This window comes from Salmo trutta, chromosome 16, assembly GCF_901001165.1.
Source record: "Salmo trutta chromosome 16, fSalTru1.1, whole genome shotgun sequence".
Classification (NCBI taxonomy): Eukaryota; Metazoa; Chordata; class Actinopteri; order Salmoniformes; family Salmonidae; genus Salmo; species Salmo trutta.
This window is the reverse complement of record NC_042972.1, coordinates 40,155,935-40,178,851: the sequence shown is the minus strand read 5'-3', so window position 1 is coordinate 40,178,851 and position 22,917 is coordinate 40,155,935. Positions and strand designations below refer to the sequence as shown.

Sequence of the window (22,917 nt, the reverse complement as noted above, 5' to 3'; positions counted from 1 at the left end):
CTTTCACTAATGTTAGTTTAAGCTGGAGCTGGAGTTGTGTTGCCAGTGTTGTCAGACTGTGTGGTGGCACGCGTCTCTCTAATTGGTTGAGCAGTGTATTCTGACGCCCCCCTGAGAGTCATTGGCGTGGAGACAGAACAGAACACTGAGCAGGTGAGTCATGGCTCTGGAGGTGGCTTTCTTCCATCAGCCCCATGCTGCCCACCTAAAACACTTCATCTTACACACAAAGACTGAGAAAGACTGTTTACACACACACCCCCAGACACGCACTCATGTAGGTGCATGCACACACACATACACACTCACTACTCACTCACTCACTCACTAACTCTCACTTAGACACTCCTCACAATCTTCTTTACTGGAATTTTTCAATCTTTGGTTTGAGCTCAGCTTGAGTGTAGGAACCATGAATGGGGTAGAAAGCTAACAATGCTCTAACACAAGGCCAAATCCTCCTATGACTACAACAGAGTAGCTCCTCTATCAATAGGTGTCTCTCTCTCTACACCAAAGTATCATGGCACAGCGCAGGTAGAATACATTGCTTTCCCCTTAAGCTACTGATAGTCCGTCCATCTGTGTCACTACATTTTGAGACGGCAGGCACCCCAGTGATGACAGACACTTGTCACACTGGCACGGCTCGAAGAGAGGCCAAAACAAAAATGGAACCGCACTGCAGTATCAATTTTATATCACGTGTGTTCCTATGCCCTGTCTGAAACATTACTGCCTGGGGAAAATCACAACACATTATCATTGGCAGGGATCCAACTGAGACAACAGGGAGATTATAAAAGCCTTTCAATTTCATTATGGTCTCTGTAAAGTGTTTTATTGAGTTGAGAGAGTGAGCAGAGGTAATGAATTGCTCCATACAGGGGCTGACTAATGGTTTTGTGCAGGACTCTGGGGGGAGACATACCGTACAGTACAGTAGGCTAAACTAGAGTAGAGTAAGGGAAGTTAGCGGCACAGCCCCTTCAACAGCTATAAAGGGTTATCCTTATCTCTCTCTCTCAGTAAGAAACTGTCCCTTTTATTTGTTTAAACTTGATTAACACTTTGCCATGTGATGTTTCAGATCTATGAGGGACCATGAAGAGGTTTGTAGGGGCTTGGGGTTGATTACAGACTGTTAACAGATAACTATCCACAACCCTTCCCACTGATACCAACTATCCACTATATTCTACACTTTTTTTACTTCATGCTGTCTGATGCAACTCTGGGTGACTAAGCAGCTTTGTCTTGTTTCATTGCCTTACTACCCAAAATCCTCGCTCCAGCCAAACGCTATGCCACGCCCACGGACTTTAGTTTCTTCTCCGCTATGAGTCTGGATTTGAGTACCTCCCCAACGATTTCTAGAACGCGAGCACATTCTAACCATTCTGATTGGTCCCAGAAACTGATGGGTTGGGCCAGAGCAATAACACAAAGCTGCATTTTGAAAATTCGTCATTGACTTTGATACTCTGATTGGTTAGAGATGATCCGATCGCTGATGACTTTGTTTTGTATAACACCCCTAATTTTGACGTCAACACAAACAACTTCAACGATGGCAGTCTCGGACTGAAGTATGTAGCGAACATAGGGCAGAGGAAGAATTCATTTTGAGTCGTCAGACAAGTTGTTTCATGGATGCAGTAGTGATGTTCTCTAACAGATGTTTTACACCGTCATTAAGAGGCAGCCATCTTGCCTTGAGTAATTGGGTAAACAGACAGACAGAGTTCAGAATCTCACTTCAGGTTTCTCTGACAGTTCATGACCTCATGGGAATACACTAATGGGAAGAGTAGGAGGCTGTGTCACTACTAGAAGATTGAGGTGATCTGCAATGAAAATGTTACAATTCTGGTTTAATTTGACTTTTAGGAGTTTAAGGTCTCTCTCTGTATCTCTTTCTGTCTATTTCTCTTTCTGTCTCTCCCTCTCTCTCTCACTCACAATCTCTCTCTCGTCCCCACATCTCAGCTCTAGAAATATCCCTGTATATTCACTAGGCCTCTGTGTCTCATGTAACCCAGGTAACAAGAGCACTATAAATAGCTTAAGCCCCTCAAGTTTCATAGTTTCCGGCTTAGTCCGTAATTCCACAGTTTTAAAGGGAGGTATTTTAACCAGACTGTCATTACTGCAATTGTAGTCACTATCTGTCTCAGAGTTAAATCACTTGCTCCCCTAACATCAATAAGCAACAAGGGCGTGTAAATGTGTGTGTGTTCATCACTCACTTGTGCAGGACAGCGATCTCATTTTCTATGCTGTTCTCTTTGCCTTCCAGGGCTTTCTTAGGGATGCATTTGATGGCCACCAGTTTCTGTGTCCTCTTCTCTTCTGCTAGGACCACCTCGGAGAAAGCCCCCCTGAAACACAAAGACAGGTCAGCCAAAGACATCACAGACTGCCAATCACATCTTACTCACATCATTTTTCTCAGCAACCATTTTAATTAGTAATCCAGGCCATCCCTCCAAGAAAAAACAGAGGAAAAAGTCCTTGTAGAAGGTTATGAACCAGAAAGAACCCAGCTCTACAGTTGGAGCCCATTGTCCATTCAAACCATTCTAAATGTTCCTAAGAGGCCTAGATACAAGAAAATATTTTCTTTATTTATCCAATAAATGAATACTGAGAAAACTAGACATTTGCCTGGGAGGATATGGGTTGGCATTACTATGTATATTATCAGTGCTCCAGTACCCATTCTGAAGTCAGTGGAACAAGAGCTGGAAAACCTCTCGCAATCTTGTCTCAACAAGCAGCGGTTACAAAACCTTTTTTGCAATTTTACCCAAATAAAAACATTTTCTAGTCTCACTAGATAAAATATACTATATTTCTGGCCAGATTCTAAACCCACTGTTGGCCGTGACCCAGGAGGCTTTTGCCATGATGACATACCGCTGGCAGCTGATGCATCATCTGGGAAACACCATAGGTCAACTCATGAGAAAGATAGACACAATGGAGAATGACAGAGAGAGTGGGAGAGAGAGAGTGGGAGAGAGAGAGTGAGAGAGAGAGTGAGAGTGAGAGTGAGAGAGAGAGAGAGAGAGAGAGAGAGAGAGGGAGAGTGTGCGAGAAAGTGAGAGTGAGGATGTTCCCCAATGATGGAAAACGTTTGGGAATCAATGATCTAACTACTGTGGAAACGGAACCCAGCTGCAACCCAGGGGACTGGCCACAGTCCACCACTTAGGAAGCACTGTTCTAAACTGATCATTATGATTCTGGGCCCTGCATCAGGGTGTGGGGAGGTTACCAGTTCAAATTCCTCTCTAGAATCTGGGGCAGTTGCCATTCTGAACTATGAAGCCATCCAGGAGGGACCAGACTAGAAATAACAGAGAGTGCAATCATTCTCCAAAAAAGACCAGTGATAATGACATAATGATAATGATGCTAATGATAATGATGATCTCATAAGCTTGCCAGTCTGTTTCAGGATTAGCCAGTAATTACATACAGTAAACAGGATCTAGTCTAAACAATACATTTAGATGTATGACTGATAACGATGCCTTAGAAAAAAACATCTACAAAGATTTAATCACCTATAAGTATTTCATAACCAAACAACATCGATCGCTCTGATTAAAGCAGAAAATCCTGAGGGATGTTAAGAAAACAAGTCTATGCAGTATGATGACTAATTCATAAGAACAGAGCAAGTGGTTTTGGTTCAGTGATGTGCTGTGGGTCTTGGCTGAGATGGAGCAGAGCAGAGTTGTGGGTGTGTTTACTGAGCTGATCCTAACAGGATGTTCTTATCATCACCAAGAGACAGAAGTCCGGGAAGACGCCTGGACCTGATGCTATTCAACACTAAACTGTCTCAACATACTACTAATACCAGCAGACAGAGCCTCCTCTGAGATATACTCACATAGACACTATCCAAACACACACCTATCACAACAGTTCACAGCTGTGCTCTTCTATACAGACTACGGTACTAGTCAAACAGTCAACTAAACTAACAATTAGTGAACAGTATTTCAGACAGTCAACAGCCAAATGTTCACATAGTCAAGCATCCTAGCAGAAATGTATTTTAACAGCCAACTGTCCCTTCACAGTCAGTCTCTAAAATCAACATTTTGCTTCAGAGCTTCTAAAGACAGTCTGTCACTATGCTGACAGTCTAGTGTCCTAACGGAGCCTTAAGATCCTCACTGTTTGAAACCAACACTTTTACATAAGCTTAGCCAGGCAGGGTCCCTAGGAGTAAAAAATACACTCAAAGCCAATTTTATTAAAGCTTTAGTCCCAGTGAAAAAGTATTGTCTTCTAACACTGTCACGCCCTGATCTGTTTCACCTGTTCCTGTGATTGTCTGCACCCCCTGCAGGTGTCGCTTATTTTCCCCAGTGTATTTATCCCTGTGTTTCCTGCTCATCCTGCCTGCACTGAACTTGATTCTGCCTGCCCTTTGGTACCCTTCGGACTCTGAACTGGTTTTGACCCTTTTGCCTGTCCACAATCATTATCTTGCCTTACCCTATTGGATTAATAAATAGTAATATATTGTAAGACTCCAACCATCTGCCTCCTGTGTCTGCATCTGGGTCTCGCCTTGTGTCGTTATAGTACGAACTGGCCATGACAGACCCAGCAGACTTGGACCCGCTCCCTGCAGGGAGCCACCATTGGGAGAGATCAGGAGTTGCTACAGGGCCTTTTGGAAGGGCTCAGTTCCTTGACAGAATGCCACGACAAAGGCTATTATGGAGAAAATCAGCGAGTTAACTCAGAGACTGTCTGCCACCTCTGAAAAACCCCAATCACCCAGTAATATTTTCCCTATCTGTGGTGAGTTTGTACAGCCTATCCCGACTCCCCATGAACTCCGCTTACCTCCTCCAGAACGATATTCAGGGAATCCTGGTACCTGCCAGGGTTTTCTTTCTAAGTGCTCGCTTATTTTTGAGCTACAGCCATCTTAGTTTTCTTCAGACCGATCAAAGATAGCGTATATAATTACGCTAATGTCAGGAAGGGTGCTCTCCTGGGCTACGGCAGTTTGGGAACAACAATCTGCCATTTGCGGTCATTTGGAGGAATTTATGGCAGAGGTGAGAGGTTTTTGAGTCTCCGGTATCTGGGAGAAAGGCGGCCAGCAAACTGCTTGACTTATGTCAAAACTCCCGTAGTGTGGCAGACTGCGCGATGGACTTTTGCACATTGGCTGCCGAGAGTGCCTGGAATCCGGAGTCTCTTTTCGATACATTTCTGCACGTATTATCTGAGGTGGTAAAGGATGAGCTAGCTGCTCGGGAACTGCCGGTGGACCTCGACTCCCTTATCGCCTTAACCATTAAAATTGATGGACGCCTAAGGGAACGCAAGAGTGACAGGAGGTCTGGTCTCGGCCACACTCGTGTACCCGATATGGCGCGTTCACCTCCTATGGAATCTGGAAGTTTCCGAAGGCAGCTCTTCCGAGAGGAGTTGAAGCCACCTGAGTTCTCTCGTGAATCTACGATGGGTGAGTTGGATACTCCTGAGCCTATGCAGTTGGAAGAACTAGGCTATCATTTTGGGAGCACACAGAGGATGAATAATAACTGTTGTCTGTACTGTGGAGGGGCAGGACATTTTTATAGCTACCTGCCCTATTAGGAAACCCTTGTCCCTAGTGGGTACCAGTACTATGGTGAGTCAGACTGGGAGTTCTCTAATTCCCATCACCCGCACACCCTTTTTTGTGCTTGTGCTGTGGGGAGACCAATCTAAGTCTCTCCGAGTGCTCATTGACTCTGGGGCTGATGAAAGTTAGATGGATGCCACTATTGCTTCGGAGCTTGGTATTCCCTCTCAGCTTCTCTCTGTCCCCATGGATGCTAGGGCACTGGACGGCCGCTCTATAGGGGAAGTCACCCATAGTTCTGTGCCCGTTCAATTACGGGTTTCTAGTAACCACAGTGAGACCATACAGTTCCTCCTCATTGCATCTCCCCATGTTCCGGTTGTTTTAGGATTATCCTGGCAACAAAAACACAATCCTGTGATTGACTGGACCACAGCTCCATCCTGGGTTGGAGCCCATTTTGCCATTCCCACTGCCTTCAAGCAGCACAGCCTTCCCCTAGTCACCTTCCTCTGGATGTTAGCAAGACTGTGGATGTCTCTGTTATCCCCACGGAATACCATGACCTCCTGGAAGTGTTTAGCAAGGCACGTGCAACTTCCCTTCCCCCACACCATCCTTATGATTGTGCCATTGATCTTCTCCCAGGTACTACACCACCTCGGGGTCGGTTGTACTCTCTGTCCAGACCAGAGACCATTGCTATGGAGAAGTACATAGAAGAGTCTCTGGCCACTGGGGCCGTCTGTCCGTCTGCATCTCCTGCCGGTACAGGGTTTTTCTTTATGGAGAAGAAAGACAAGACCCTGCGCTCGTGCATTGACTACCGGAGACTTCTCTCCTTGGCGTTTGAACCTCTCCAGGGGGCTACCATGTTTTCCAAGTTGGACCTTCGTAATGCCTACCACCTGGTTCGGATACGCGAGGTGGATGAGTGGAAGACAGCCTTCCACACAGCCAGTGGACATTATGAGTACCAGGTCATGCCATTTGAACTCACCGTCTTCCAGGCTTTGGTCAATGATGTGTTTCGAGACATGCTAAACCAGTTTGTGTTCGTCTACCTGGACGACATCCTGTTTTTTTCCCGATCTGCCCAAGAACATGTACTCCATGTCAGACAGGTCCTTCAGGGCCTCCTGGAGAACCAATTGTTCGTGAAAGCCGAGAAGTGAGTTCCACTGCTCTTCTATCACCTTTCTGGGATATGTCATTGCTGAGGGCAATATTCAGATGGATCCTGGAAAGGTGAAAGCAGTGGTGGATTGGCCTCAACCAACGTCCAGGGTGCAGTTGCAACAGTTTCTTGGTTTTGCAAACTTCTACCTCTGTTTCATTTGGGATTACAGCACCCTGGCGGTCCCCCGCAAGTTAGCCGGTGGTAACTTGTGGAATAGACACCGGCTGGAATGCGGTTTTAACCAATCAGCATTCAGGACTTGACCCACCCGTTGTATAATGAGTCATAATTCACTTAAATGTTAAATTTTTTTCTTGTTTTGTCTTACCAAGTTAAAGTATCTAACATCATTGGCAGATATTTAGATCATTTTGCATATTGTAAACTAAAAAAGGCTTTATACATGTAATTTATGTTATTTCAAGATAGTTTTCAGGATATTGTACATTAATAAGATGGTAAAATATCTTAAAAAATATCTTAAAATAAGAAATGACTTGTATTAAGCCTATGCTAGGTTAAAATAAGCACACATATCTGCAAATGACATTAGAAAATATAGCTTCGTAAGAAAAACTGGAAAAAAACACATTTTAAGGAAATTATCACTTAATATAAGATATTCAGGCTTGCTTAGATTTCACTTTTTGCAGTGTAGAGCTAGCACCCCTTCACTACTGTAGGTCTACAGAACATACACACAGTATGCACACAGTATACTATATACAGCCATGGTACAGTGCGTGTATAAGTAATCGCTTCACAGCCATTATGCAAACAACTGTATCTGTATTCATGTCCATGCCTATACGCTACATGCAAACTATAGCCTACTATTTGTAAAGGCTATAATCTATATGCAAACTACAGGTTCAGAACTAACAGACTTGCATAGTATCTTTCCAAGTCATCACACAGTCATCATGTCATACAATACCTTATTACCAACCAATAGAAACGTTATTATGTACCAATAAAACAGTCACTGAATCAAGCAAACAATACAAAGAAGCAAAATACACTAAAACAGGACGTACTGGCCAGAATGTGCACAGAGCTTTGTCTTTATCAAAACGGGGGAAGTTGAAACACTTCTCCTATCTGTTCTTATGACACATTAACACTGACAAGCAAAGGGTATTTGATTTACATGAAACCAAAAACTAACATTATATAATCAAGCCATTTAATCTCTACGTGGCTGGCAGCAGAGTAGTGTTAGAGAACATTTTCTCTGTCTGCTAATAGAGCTTAAAATAAAGACTTGGTGTTGCTTAGCTTCCGTCGCTAACAGCAACCCCCTGTGAGTGTGGTTTGGTCTCTCTCCCTTCTCTCTCTCTCTCTCTCTCTATGATTTTAATGACTTTGCTGTGCATCAAAGGAATTCAAAGCTTAACACACTCTCTTACACACACGCACACAGAAAAAGCGTACACGGATACAAAACAAACACACACACAGGCAAACACCCATCCACACACAAACTAACGAGTGTGGTCTTGAGGCAGAAATAAAGGTCAAATGAAGTAGTACCAGGCTAAGATAAGAGCAGTCTCTGCTCGTGTTTAAGATTCTGGGAAGCAGACACAGAGCTCCTCATTAGTAAGGGGAACTGGGATAGGAATTCACCATCTTGGGCTTATTTCCTTCCTGCTGAACATGGGCCTGGTGTTGTCTGCACCATTCACCAACCGAGCCATCTGTACAACTAAGACTCTTGGCCAAGCAGGTAGGAAACAAGAACATATGAGCCAAATGAAGCAAGGCGAAGGAAAGGTCAACCTGGCCCACAGAGAGCCATCTGGTTCAGAGGTACCACACAGGGAGAGGACTACTCAGGACCTCCATGTCCAAGACAACACCACCTGGCTGACCACACCCTCTCCACCATGCCATTCGTAGCAATCGTTTCTTACAACAACAAAACATAACCACGCTATGTTTCATAATTCAGCAGTCGGGAACTTGTGTCCTCAGCTCTACTTTGAGAAAATGAGATATGAAGAAATGACAGCCGTGACTACAAAAGATAGGATAAGAGAACCTTGATAGAGCTGTATTTATCAGTATGAGTGACAGCCTGTTACATATAGTGAGGATGACAGTTCTCTGTGTGGTACTAATCCCCCTCAGGGTTAGCTCTCAGCTAGCCCGGGGCGCCAGTCTGTTCCTGCATAAGCCAGTGACGACAGACCAGAAACCCACTGTCTGGCACCCATGCTATAGCCCTACTGAGGTGGACATGCCAAACCTCCCTCAGCACCTCTAATAACATGTACACCTGCCTGACAGAAACAATGGTCCTGGTTAGCTCATTAAAGAGACCGCACTCATTCCCCTGCTTTCTCTCCTTCCTCCGCTCTTCTCCTTATCCCTCGATCCTATCCTCCACCCCTCCGCCAGACTGATCAAAGTGGCTGCTTCTCTTCCCCTGCTTTTTGTCTCTGAAAATAAACCCAGGCTGACCGAAATGCTTACATTTGTGCCAGCCACAGAAAACAGGGCTAAAACTAAAGACGTGTTATTAGAGAAAAGGCTGATCAAGTTAAGGCATGAGCCTTCTTCAGAAGAGGGGAACTTTTAGTATTACTGGAGAGATCTTCTAATCCACACATGAAGGAGATAGGCACAGCTAGGAAGACTTGCTAGCTTAAGAATAGACCTCTCATAGATATAAGATACTCACACAGAGACGTGGACCACGCACGACAACAGGTAAGATTTCCGAACTCACAGTTTAATCTCTGTACTTACTGATTACAGTTGTAGGCGCACTCTAGCTCAGACAGAGCGGGAATATCTTGACCGTCCTGACAAGCCAATTTGAGTGTACACCATACAAAACTATAACAAAGCGGATATTACGCAATACATCCTTATATAGTTTTGGCTAACAGGAAAGAGTTACCAGTAATTACAGTAACGCAAACTGTAGTAACCCTCGTTACATTACGAAGAAGTTCTCAGAATAATCTGTGTTACGATCTGACAAGCACACAAATATTGCTGGGAGAAGTAGTCACATATAGTGTGGAAGCTACTGGAACAAAGAAAGGTTCAGCCAAAGGAAATTATGTGCTGATAAGTGATACAGCAGACTTTCACTAACTCCTACTGAGCTAAATTTAGACAGATTACTTTTTTCCTCTTTGGCAACTTTGGGGAAAATCTCCCTCACGTCAAATGTTTTATTATGAGACATGCCAATTCGGAGAAAAAGTATCATCATGACACCAACGGAAAGGCAGGGAACAGCATTACTGAGAGAGTAAGACCCTAATAGAATAGTGCATGTCCCAGACCAGCATCAAGCCCTCAAAAGGTTCAACATACAGAAGGTGAAACCTAAACAGACTATTTGACAAAATGGAGTCTGTTAAACACGCAGCACCTTTCCTGTAGTAGCCATCCAAAGAGCCTTGTGTGTTAGGGAGTTGCTGCTGTATTTGGCCATCAGTCATGAACCCCTGTCTCAGTAGTGGTTGAAAGCAGATGGTCTTATGTAAGAGGGACAAACACCTGGTGTGCAGGGCTGTAGCTACATATGAGGACACCGAGGTCCAGATCTTGGTAATTTTATCGAATTCAAAAAATATATATAAATATATATTTTTTTAAATGTGTTTTTTTAGGAACTCAGTCAGGGTCTCAATTTATTCTAGAAAAGTAGAATACACAAGGTGCAATTTCCAAAGGTGGTTGTGCATCAGCAGTTTTCCTCTTGTTATATATCACTCACTGACAGTCACTCAATTAGCCCATATCAGCAAAAACTTTTTGAATGGTAAATAGTATGTCTAGTTAGTCTAGCCAACCAGCTAAACTTGTAGTAGGCTAATCATGGCCAAATTACTGTCACTCTCACTCAGATATCATATAAACATGACAAAATGTGTAGAATTGCAGGCAATTAGCTCTAAAATGTGTGGGATGTGGGAGCGCCGACAGAGATGGCAGCCTCGCTTCGCGTTCCTAGGAAACTATGCATTATTTTGTTTTTTAATGTATTATTTCTTACATTGTTACCCCAGGAAATCTTATGTTTTATTACATACAGCCGGGAGGAACTATTGGATATAAGAGCATCGTCAACTCACCAACATTACGACCAGGAATACGACTTTCCCGAAGCGGATCCTCTGTTTGGGTCCACCACCCAGGACAATGGATCGGATCCTAGCCAGCGACCCAAAACAACGGTGCCGCAGAAGGGGCAGACGGAGCGGTCTTCTGGTCAGGCTCCGTAGATGGGCACATCGCGCACCGCTCTAGAGTATACTACTCGCCAATGTCCAGTCTCTTGACAACAAGGTAGACGAAATCCGAGCAAGGGTTGCCTTCCAGAGAGACATCAGAGATTGTAACGTTCTTTGTTTCACGGAAACATGGCTCACTCGGGATACGTTATCAGAGTCGGTAGAGGCCACCTGGTTTCTTCACGAATCGCGCCGACAGAAACAAACATCTCTCTGGTAAGAAGAAGGGCGGGGGTGTATGCCTTATGATTAACGAGACGTGGTGTGATCATAACAACATACAGGAACTTAAGTCCTTTTGTTCCCCTTACCTAGAATTCCTTACAATCAAATGCCGACCGCATTATCTACCAAGAGAATTCTCTTCGATTATAATCACAGTCGTGTATATCCCCCAAGAAGACACATCGATGGCCCTAAAAGAACTTCATTGGACTCTATGTAAACTAGAAACCACATATCCTGTGGCTGCATTTATTGTAACTGGGGATTTTAACAAGGCTAATCTGAAAACAAGGCTCCCTAAATTTTATCAGTATATCGAACGCGCGACCGGGCTGGCAAAACCCTGGATCATTGTTATTCTAACTTCCGCGACGCATACAAAGCCCTCCCCCACCCTCCTTTCGGAAAATCTGACCACGACTCCATTTTGTTGCTCCCAGCCTATAGACAGAAACTAAAACAGGAAAAGCCCGTGCTCAGGACTGTTCAACGCTGGACCGACCAATCGGATTCCACGCTTCAAGATTGCTTCGATCACGTGAACTGGGATATGTTCCGCATAGCATCGGACAATAACATTGATGAATACGCTGATTCGGTGAGTGAGTTTATTAGCAAGTGCATCGGTGATGTTGTTGTACCCACAGCGACAATTAAAACCTTCCCCAACCAGAAACCGTGGATTGATGGCAGCATTCGCACAAAATTGAAAGCGCGAACCACGGCTTTTAATCAGGGCAAGGCGACCGGAAACATGACCGAATTCAAACAGTGCAGCTATTCCCTCCGCAAGGCAAGCGAACAAGCTAAGCTGGTAGAACATGGTGTGTGCAACGCCAAGGTTGTGGGTTCGATTCCCACAGGGGGCCAGCACAGAAAAAAAAAAACATGTATGAAATGAAATGTATGCATTCACTACTGTAAGTCGCTCTGGATACGAGCGTCTGCTAAATGACTAAAATGTAAATGTAAATGTAAGTAGAGTCACAATTCAATGGTTCAGACATGAGAGGTATGTGGCAGGGTCTACAGTCAATCACGGACTACAAAAAGAAAACCAGCCCCGTCGCGGACCACGATGTCTTGCTCCCAGACAAACTAAACAACTTCTTTACTCGCTTTGAGGACAATACAATGCCACCGACACAGCCCGCTACCAAAACCTGCGGGCTCTCCTTCACTGCAGCCAACGTGAGCAAAACAATTAAACGTGTTAACCCTCACAAGGCTGCCGCCCCAGACAGCATCCCTAGCCGCGTCCTCAGAGCATGCGCAGACCAGCTGGCTGGTGTGCTTACGGACATATTCAATCAATCCTTATCCCAGTCTGCTGTTCCCACATGCTTCAAGATGGCCTCCATTGTTCCTGTTCCCAAGAAAGCTAAGGTAACTGAGCTAAATGACTATCGCCCCGTAGCACTCACTTCCGTCATCATGAAGTGCTTTGAGAGACTAGTCAAGGACCATATCTCCTCCACCCTACCTGACACCCTAGACCCACTCCAATTTGCTTACCGCCCCAATAGGTCCACAGACGACGCAATCACAATCACACTGCCCTAACCCATTTGGACAAGAGGAATACCTATGTAAGAATGCTGTTCATCGACTACAGCTCAGCATTTAACACCATAGTACCCTCCAAACTCGTCATTAAGCTCGAGACCCTGGGACTCGACCCCACCCTGTGCAACTGGGTCCTGGACTTCCTGACAGGCCGCCCCCAGGTGGTGAGGGTAGGAAACAACATCTCCACCCCGCTGATCCTCAACACTGGGGCCCCACAAGGGTGCGTTCCCACTGGTGCCCTCTCCTGTACTGCCTGTTCACCCATGACTGCCTATGCCATGCAGACGTTTGCAGACGACACTACAGTGGTTGGCTTGATTACCAACAACAATGAGACGGCCTACAGGGAGGAGGTGAGGGCCCTCAGAGTGTGGTGTCAGGAAAATAACCTCACACTCAATGTCAACAAAACAAAGGAGATGACATCATTCAAGTTCCTTGGTGTCCACATCAACAAACTAACATGGTCCAAGCACATCAAGACAGTCATGAAGAGGGCACAACTAAACCTATTCCCCCTCAGGAGACTGAAAAGATTTGACATGGGTCCTCAGATCCTCAAAAGGTTCTGCAGCTGCACCATTGAGAGCATCCTGACTGGTTAACTTCTCTAGGAAAGGGGGTTAGTATTGAGTAGCTTGGATGAAAAACATGCCCAAAGTAAAATGCCTGCTACTCAGGCCCAAAAGCTAGAATATGCATATAATTAGTAGATTTGGATAGAAAACACTCTGAAGTTTCTACAACTGTTTGGATGATGTCTGTGAGTATAATAGAACGCATATGGCTGGCAAAAACCTGAGAAAAAATCCAACCAGGAAGTGGGAAATCAGGTTTGTAGTTTTTCAAGTGATTGCCTATCCAGTATACAGTGTCTGTGGGGTCATATTGCACTTTCTAAGGCTTCCACTAGATGTCAACAGTCTTTAGAACCTTGTTTCAGGCTTCTACTGTGAATGGGAAGAGAATAAGAGCTGATAGCTCAAACATGCGCGTGACCGTGAGAGCTAGGTGCCTTTCCTTTCAATTCTAAAGACAAAGGAATTGTCCGGTTGGAATATTATTGAATATTTATGATAAAAACATCCTAAAGATTGATTCTATACATCGTTTGACATGTTTCTACGAACTGTAATGGAACTATTTTGACTTTTCGTCTGGACTAAACTCGCGCGCTTAGTGAATTTGGAGTGCTGGACTCAACGCTTGAACAAAATTGAGGTATTTGGACATAAAGATGAACTTTATCGAACAAAACAAACATTTATTGTGGAACTGGGATTCCTGGGAGTGCATTCCGATGAAGATCACCAAAGGTAAGTGAATATTTATAATGTTATTTCTGACTTCTGTTGACTCCAAAATGGCGGGTATCTGTATGGCTTGTTTTGATGTCTGAGCGCTGTACTCAGATTACTGCAAAGTTTTCTTTCGACGTAAAGCTTTTTTGGAAATCTGACACAGCGGTTGCATTAAGGAGAAGTTTATCTATAATTCTGTGCATAACACTTGTAACTTTTATCAAAGTTTATGATGAGTATTTCTGTAAATTGATGTGCTCATTCACCGGTGGTTTTGGAGGCAAAACATTTCTGAACATTACACGCCAATGTAAAATGGGGTTTTTGGATATAAATATAAACTTTATCGAGCAAAACATACATGTATTGTGTAACATGAAGTCCTATTAGTGCCATCTGATGAAGATCATCAAAGGTTAGTGATTAACCTCTCTAGGGTAGGTGGCACCAAATCGTCTCACCTACGTAACAGCCAGTGGAATCCTGTGGCGCGTTATTCAAATACCTTAGAAATGCTATTACTTCAATTTCTCAAACATATGACTATTTTACTCCATTTTAAAGACAAGACTCTCGTTAATCTAACCACACTGTCCGATTTCAAAAAGGCTTTACAACGAAAGCAAAACATTAGATTATGTCAGCAGAGTACCCAGCCAGAAATAATCAGACACCCATTTTTCAAGCTACCATATAATGTCACAAAAACCCAGAAGACAGCTAAATGCAGCACTAACCTTTGATGATCTTCATCAGATGACACACCTAGGACATTATGTTATACAATACATGCATGTTTTGTTCAATCAAGTTTATATTTATATCAAAAACCAGCTTTTTACATTAGCATGTGACGTTCAGAACTAGCATACCCCCCCAAACTTCCGGCGAATTTACTAACAATTTACTAAATTACTCACAATAAACGTTCACAAAAAGCATAACAATTATTTTAAGAATTATAGATACAGAACTCCTCTATGCACTCGATATGTCCGATTTTAAAATAGCTTTTTGGTGAAAGCACATTTTGCAATATTCTAAGTAGATAGCCCGGCATCACAGGGCTAGCTATTTAGACACCCAGCAAGTTTAGCCTTCACCAAACTCCGATTTACTATTAGAAAAGTTTGATTACCTTTGGTGTTCTTCGTCAGAATGCACTCCCAGGACTTCTACTTCAATAACAAATGTTGGTTTGGTCCCAAATAATCCATAGTTATGTTCAAGACACTATCCGAATGGTAAATAAGGGTTACAAGCACGGCGCATTTCGTGACAAAAAAAATTCTAAATATTCCATTACCGTACTTCGAAGCATGTCAACCGCTGTTTAAAATCAATTTTTATGCCATTTTTCTCGTAAAAAAGCGATAATATTCCGACCGGGAATCTGCGTTTCGGTAAATAGACAAAAGAAAATAAAGCACGGGATCGACTCGTGCACGCGCCTAAGCCCATTATCCTCTTATCGGCCACTTGCCAAAAGCGCAAATGTGTTTCAGCCTGGGGCTGGAATGACATCATTCAGCTTTTTCCCGGGCTCTGAGAGCCTATGGGAGCCGTAGGAAGTGTCACGTTACAGCAAAGATCCTCAGTCTTCAATAAACAGAGACAAGAAGAACAAGATCTTGTCATATGAGTTCTGTTATACTCACATACACGATTCAAACCGTTTTAGAAACTTTAGGGTGTTTTCTGTCCAAAGCCAATAATTATATGCATATTCTAGTCATTGGGTTGGAGTAGTAACAAGATTAAATCGGGTACATTTTTCATCCGGCCGTGTAAATACTGCCCCCTAGCCCTAACAGGTTAATTTTAGCTTTATTTCTGGTTTTTGTGACGCCTCTCCTTGCTTGGAAAATGGCTGTGGTTTTTCTTGTCTAGGTGCTGTCCTAACATAATCTAATGCTATGCTTTCGCCGTAAAGCCTTTTTGAACTCGGACACTGTGGTTGGATTTACGAGAAGATTATCTTTAAAATGGTGTATAATACTTGTATGTGTGAGAAATTTGAATTATGAGATTTTTGTTGTTTTTAATTTGGCGCTCTGCTATTTCACTGGCTGTTGACGGGGTGTCCCACATTTCCCAGAGAGGTTAAATCACTGCCTGGAATGGCAACTGCTCGGCTTCCGACTGCAAGGCTCTACAGAGGGTAGTGCGTACGGCCCAGTACATCACTGGGGCCAAGCTTCCTGCCATCCAGGACCTCTGTATCAGGCGGTGTCAGAGAAAGGGCAAAAAAAATGTCAAAGACTCCAGCCACCCTAGTCTTAGACTGTTCTCTCTGCTACCGCATGGCAATCGGTACCGGAGTGCCAAGTCTAGGACCAAGAGGCACTAAACAGCTTCTACACCCAAGCCATAAGAATACAGAACATCTAATTAAATGGCTACCCAGACTATTTGCATTGCCCAGCCCCCACACACTCTTTTACGCTGCTGCTATTCTCTGTTATTATCTATGCATAAGTCACTTAAATAACTCTACCCACATGTACAGTTGAAATCAGAAGTTTACATACACTTAGGTTGGAGTCATTAAAACTTGTTTTCAACCTCTCCACAAATGTCTTGTTTACAAACTAGATTTTTGGCAATGCGGTTAAGACATCTACTTTGTGCATGACACAAGTCATTTTTCCAACAATTGTTTACAGATAGATTAGTTCAGTTATAATTCACTATATCACAATTCCGGTGGGTAAGAAGTTAACAGACACTAAGTTGACTGTGCCTTTATTAAACAGCTTGGAAAATTCCAGAAAATGATGGCATGGCTATAGAAGATTCATTTGAGTCAATTGGACGTGTACCTGTAGATGTATTTCAAGGCCTACCATCAAACGCAGTACCTCTTTGCTTGACATCATTGGAAAATCAAAAGAAATCAGAAAATAAATTGTAGACCTCCACAAGTCTGGTTCATCCTTGGGAGCAAATTCCAAACACATGAAGGTGCCACGATCATCTGTACAAACAATAGTACGCAAGTATACTTCAAAAAAATAATAAAGGGAACACTAAAATAACACATCCTAGATCTGAATGAATGAAATAATCTTATTAAATACTTTTTTCTTTACATAGTTGAATGTGCTGACAACAAAATCACACAAAAATAATCAATGGAAATCCAATTTATCAACCCATGGAGGTCTGGATTTGGAGTCACACTCAAAATTAAAGTGGAAAACCACACTACAGGCTGATCCAACTTTGATGTAATGTCCTTAAAACAAGTCAAAATGAGGCTCAGTAGTGTGTGTGGCCTCCACGTGCCTATTTGACCTTCCTACAACGCCTGGGCATGCTCCTGATGAGGTGGCGGATGGTCTCCTGAGGGATCTCCTCCCAGACCTGGACTAAAGCATCCGCCAACTCCTGGACAGTCTGTGGTGCAACGTGGTGTTGGTGGATGGCGCGAGACATGATGTCCCAGATGTGCTCAATTGGATTCAGGTCTGGGGAATGGGCGGGCCAGTCCATAACATCAATGCCTTCCTCTTGCAGGAACTGCTGACACACTCCAGCCACATGAGGTCTAGCATTGTCTTGCATTAGGAGGAACCCACGGCCAACCGCACCAGCATATGGTCTCACAAGGGGTCTGAGGATCTCATCTCGGTACCTAATGGCAGTCAGGCTACCTCTGGCGAGCACATGGAGGTGTGCTCAAAGAAATGCCACCCCACACCAAAGAAATGCCACCCCACACCATGACTGACCCAACGCCAAACCGGTCATGCTGGAGGATGTTGCAGGCAGCAGAACGTTCTCCACGGCATCTCCAGACTCTGTCACGTCTGTCACATGTGCTCAGTGGGAACCTGCTTCATCTGTGAAGAGCACAGGGTGCCAGTGGCGAATTTGTCAATCTTGGTGTTCTCTGGCAAATGCCAAACGTCCTGCACGGTGTTGGGCTGTAAGCACAACCCCCACCTGTGGACGTCGGGCCCTCATACCACCCTCATGGAGTCTGTTTCTGACTGTTTGAGCAGACACATGCACATTTGTGGCCTGCTGGAGGTCATTTTGCAGGGCTCTGGCAGTGCTCCTCCTGCTCCTCCTTGCACAAAGGCGGAGGTAGCGGTCCTGCTGCTGGGTTGTTGCCCTCCTACGGCCTCCTCCACGTCTCCTGATGTACTGGCCTGTCTCCTGGTAGCGCCTCCATGCTCTAGACACTACGCTGACAGACACAACAAACCTTCTTGCCACAGCTCGCATTGATGTGCCATCCTGGATGAGCTGCACTACCTGAGCCACTTGTGTGGGTTGTAGACTCCGTCTCATGCTACCACTAGAGTGAATGCACCGCCAGCATTCAAAAGTGACCAAAACATCAGCCAGGAAGCATAAGAACTGAGAAGTGGTCTGTGGTCACCACCTGCCGAACCACTCCTTTATTGGGGGTGTCTTGCTAATTGCCTATAATTTCCACCTGTTGTCTATTCCATTTGCACAACAGCATGTGAAATGTATTGTCAATCAGTGTTGCTTCCTAAGTGGACAGTTTGATTTCACAGAAGTGTGATTGACTTGGAGTTACATTGTGTTGTTTAAGTGTTCCCTTTATTTTTTTGAGCAGTGTATAAACACCATGGGACCACGCAGCCGTTATACCGCTCAGGAAGGAAGCATGTTCTGTCTCCTAGAGATTAACATACTTTGGTGAGAAAAGTGCAACTCAATCCCAGAACAACAGCAAAGGACCTTGTGAAGATGCTGGAGGAAACAGGTACAAAAGTATCTAAATCCACAGTAAAACGAGTCCTATATCGATATAACCTGAAAGGCCGCTCAGCAAGGAAGAAATAAAAGCAGAAATAAATCATTCTCTCTACTATTATTCTTACATTTCACATTCTTAAAATAAAGTGGTGATCCTAACTGACCTAAAACAGGGAACTTTTACTAGGATTAAATGTCAGGAATTGTGAAAAATTTAGTTTAAATGTATTTGGCTCAGGTGTATGTAAACTTCCGACTTCAACTGTATGTATTCTTTGCTATGAAGCCCCTAAATAAGATCTGGTGCAAACAATTACCTTCAGACGTCACATCATTTGTTAAATAAAGTCCACCTGTGTGCAATCTAAGTGTCACATGATCTGTCACATGATCTCAGTATGTATACACCTGTTCTGAAAGGCCCCAGAATCCACAACACCACTAAGCAAGGGGCACCACCAAGCAAGCGGCACCATGAAGACCAAGGAGCTCTCCAAACAGGTCAGGGACAAAGTTGTGGAGAAGTACAGATCAGGGTTGGGTTATAAAAAAAATATCAGAAACTTTGAACATCCCACAGAGCACCATTAAATCCATTATAAAATGTTTTAAAGAATATGGCACCACAACAAACCTGCCAAGAGAGGGCCGCCCACCAAAACTCACAGACCAGGCAAGGAGGGCATTAATCAGAGAGGCAACGAAGCGACCAAAGATAACCCTGAAGGAGCTGCAAAGCTCCACAGCGGAGAATGGAGTATCTGTCCATACGACCACTTTAAGCCGTACATTCCACAGAGCTGGGCTTTACGGAAGAGTGGCCAGAAAAGAAGCCATTGTTTAAAGAAAAAAATAAGCAAACACATTTGGTGTTCGCCAAAAGGGATGTGGGAGACTCCCCAAACATATGAAAGAAGGTACTCTGGTCAGATGAGACTAAAATTGAGCTTTTTGGCCACCAAGGAAAACGCTATGTCTGACGCAAACCCAACACCTCTCATCACCCCGAGAACGCCATCCTGTGGGGATGTTTTTCATCGGCAGGGACTGGGAAACTGGTCAGAATTGAAGGAATGATGGATGGCGCTAAATACAGGGAAATTCTTGCGGGAAACCTGTTTCAGTCTTCCAGAGATTTGAGACTGGGACGGAGGTTCACCTTCCAGCAGGACAATGACCCTAAGCACACTGCTAAAGCAACACTCGAGTGGTTTAAGGGGAAACATTTAGATGTCTTGGAAGGGCCTAGTCAAAACCCAGACCTCAATCCAATTGAGAATCTGTGGCATGACTTAAAGATTGCTGTACACCAGTGGAACCCATCCAACTTTAAGGAGCTGGAGCAGTTTTGCCTTGAAGAATGGGATAGATGTGCCAAGCTTATAGAGACATACCCCAAGAGACTTGACGCTGTAATTGCTCCAAAAGGTGTCTCTACAATGTATTGACTTTTGGGGGTTCAATAGTTATGCACACTCAAGTTTTCAGTATTTTGGTCTTATTTCTTGTTTGTTTCACAATCAAACATATTTTTGGATCTTCAAAGTGTTGTGTTGTGTAAATCAAATGATACAAACCCCCCAAAAATCTATTTTAATTCTAGGTTGTAAGGCAACAAAATAGGAAAAATGCCAAGTGTGGTGAATACTTTCGCAAGCCACTGTATATCCTGGTACAGACTCTGGGGGAATTGTTAGAATGGAGTTAGGGGACCAGTCTCAGAGAATGAAGTTAAAAAGCTCAAAAGGCAGTGTGAATTGAATTCCCCAGCTGTAGTATTTAAACAATACGTTAAAATTACATTAAAGCCTAATACTTAAAAATAAATGAGACAGAAGTACATTGAGCTAGCTAACACAAAAATGTATATTTCCATTCCTCCTTTCATATGGTGAGGCTCTAGTGAGGCTAAATTGGTACTGGTTTCCTCTCACAGGACAGATGACCTGACCTCTTTATTTAACCTAAACATGACCCAATGCTTGCATGCAATGCTGTCATTAGTGATTCTCTGAAGCCACAAGCCACAACAACAGGGCCCATACAGTCACTGCAGTGTGCATGTGCAGGTCTCTCCCAGTGTTAATTTCATCAACAAAAATAATGACTAAAACATTCATCAAACACCTATTTTTCTGTGGAAAGACAAGAACATAACTGACTAAATAGACCCAGAAAAAACTATAACTAAACGAAAATGATTTTCATTTCAGTTGAATAAAACGAGACTACATTTTCTCTGTGGCTAAAATCTGACTATTAAGTGCTGGACAAGAGTTTTCGGAGAGATTGAGAGCTTTTCAGTGATAAGTAAAATTAATATAAGCAGCACAAATGTGGAGAACAGTTCTGTTTCAGCAGTGGGACGCACCACTCCCGCCACACAGCCTACATCAGCTGGTGAGCTGCCTAGTAGCAAGAGATGAGTGTAGGCAGACATGCTCCGCTCTGGCTCCGCCTCAGATTATACACATCGCGCAGAGGGCTTTCTTGCTTCCCAGTAACTAACCAGTCACCACCAGCCTTCTAGCTAGCTACACTTTGCTTGGTTAAGAAACACAAGCTGCTTTACTAAATGTAAAACAATAGCAGCATTGAGTTTAATAGTAAAACAACAGTCTAGCTACGTTTTTCTCTCAACAATGATTAGTCCTTATTCTACTTCTGGACATCAATGTGGCTGCGCTGTCTGTGGAAACGTTGATAACAATGGCAATGACGCAACCAAGTGACGGAGGTGCAACCCATACTACTTTTCCAATAATTTGCAGCACCATCTGGTGATTGAGTGACTGTCTCTCTCTCGCTCTCTCTTGCTCTCTCCCTGTCTCTCTCTCTCTCTGCGCTTGTGTGTGCAGAGAGAGAGAAAGTATTCAGACCAATTCCCTTTTTCCAAATTTTGTTACAGGAAATTATTTGGAAAGGCACACACCTGTCTACCTAAGGTCCCACATTTGACAGTGCATGTCAGAGCAAAAACCAAGCCATGAGGTCGAAGGAATTGTCCGTAGAGCTCCGAGACAGGATTGTGATGAGGCACAGATCTGGGGAAGGTTATCAAAACCTTTCTGCAGCATTGAAAGTCCACAGGAACACCGTGGCCTCTATCATTCTTAAATGGAAGAGGTTTGGAACCACCAAGACTCTTCCTAGAGCTGGCCGCATAGCCAAACTGAGCAATCGAGGGAGAAGGGCGGTTCTTGGTCAGGGAGGTAACCAAGAACCTATGGTCACTCTGACAGACCTCCAGAGTTCCTCTGTGGAGATGGGAACAACTTCCAGAAGGACAACCATCTCTGCAGCACTCCACCAATCAGGTGTTTATGGTAGAGTGGCCAGATGGAAACCACACCTCACTAAAAGGCACATGACAGCCCACTTGGAGTTTGCCAAAATGCATGAGGAGACCAAGGTGCAGCGTGGTAGGCGTATATCTTACTTTTATTGATGACACCGAAAAAACAACAAAATACAAAAACATAAAGTTCTGGAGGCTACACAGCAGCTATACAAAATCAAGATCCCACAATCTCAGGTGGGAAAAAGGGCTGCCCAAGTATGATCCCCAATCAGAGACAACGATAAATAGCTGCCTCTGATTGGGAACCATACTAGGCCAACAAAGAAATATAAACATAGATTTGCCCACCCAAGTCACACCCTGACCTAACCAAATAGAGAATAAAACAGACTCTCTAAGGTCAGGGCATGACAGCTATATATGTTTGTGCACTTAGAAGTCACATTTGTATTACCTCATTAACCTACAGTATAGTAAACATAAATCACTGATGTGACTAAAATGGCCCACTGTTTTTGTCATTTTGACAATAACTAGACAAAAGCATTATTCAAATGACAAAAAATGTGACTAAGTCTTAATGATATTTTAGTTTTTTAAAAAGTGCCAAAATGAACACTGGTTTCTCCCTCAGATTCCTATTGTTACCAAAACATGTTGTTAACAGGGGGAGCTTACTAGGGCCAGAGCAAACAACCCAGGTATCTACACTCCTCCTTTCTCCTTCTCTCTCTCATTCT

The 22,917-nt window shown here is 43.7% G+C and overlaps 1 protein-coding gene across 3 annotated transcripts in view; it reads right to left on the bottom strand.

The window, feature by feature from the left end:
- Positions 1-22,917, bottom strand: part of camk1b (calcium/calmodulin-dependent protein kinase Ib) — an 83,453-nt gene that overhangs the window by 5,692 nt on the left and 54,844 nt on the right. For all 3 annotated transcript variants that reach the window (XM_029694385.1, XM_029694384.1, XM_029694386.1), the window contains one exon: positions 2,250-2,381. In XM_029694385.1, coding sequence (XP_029550245.1) covers positions 2,250-2,381 — 132 coding nt within the window. The remainder of the gene's footprint in view (positions 1-2,249; positions 2,382-22,917) is intronic.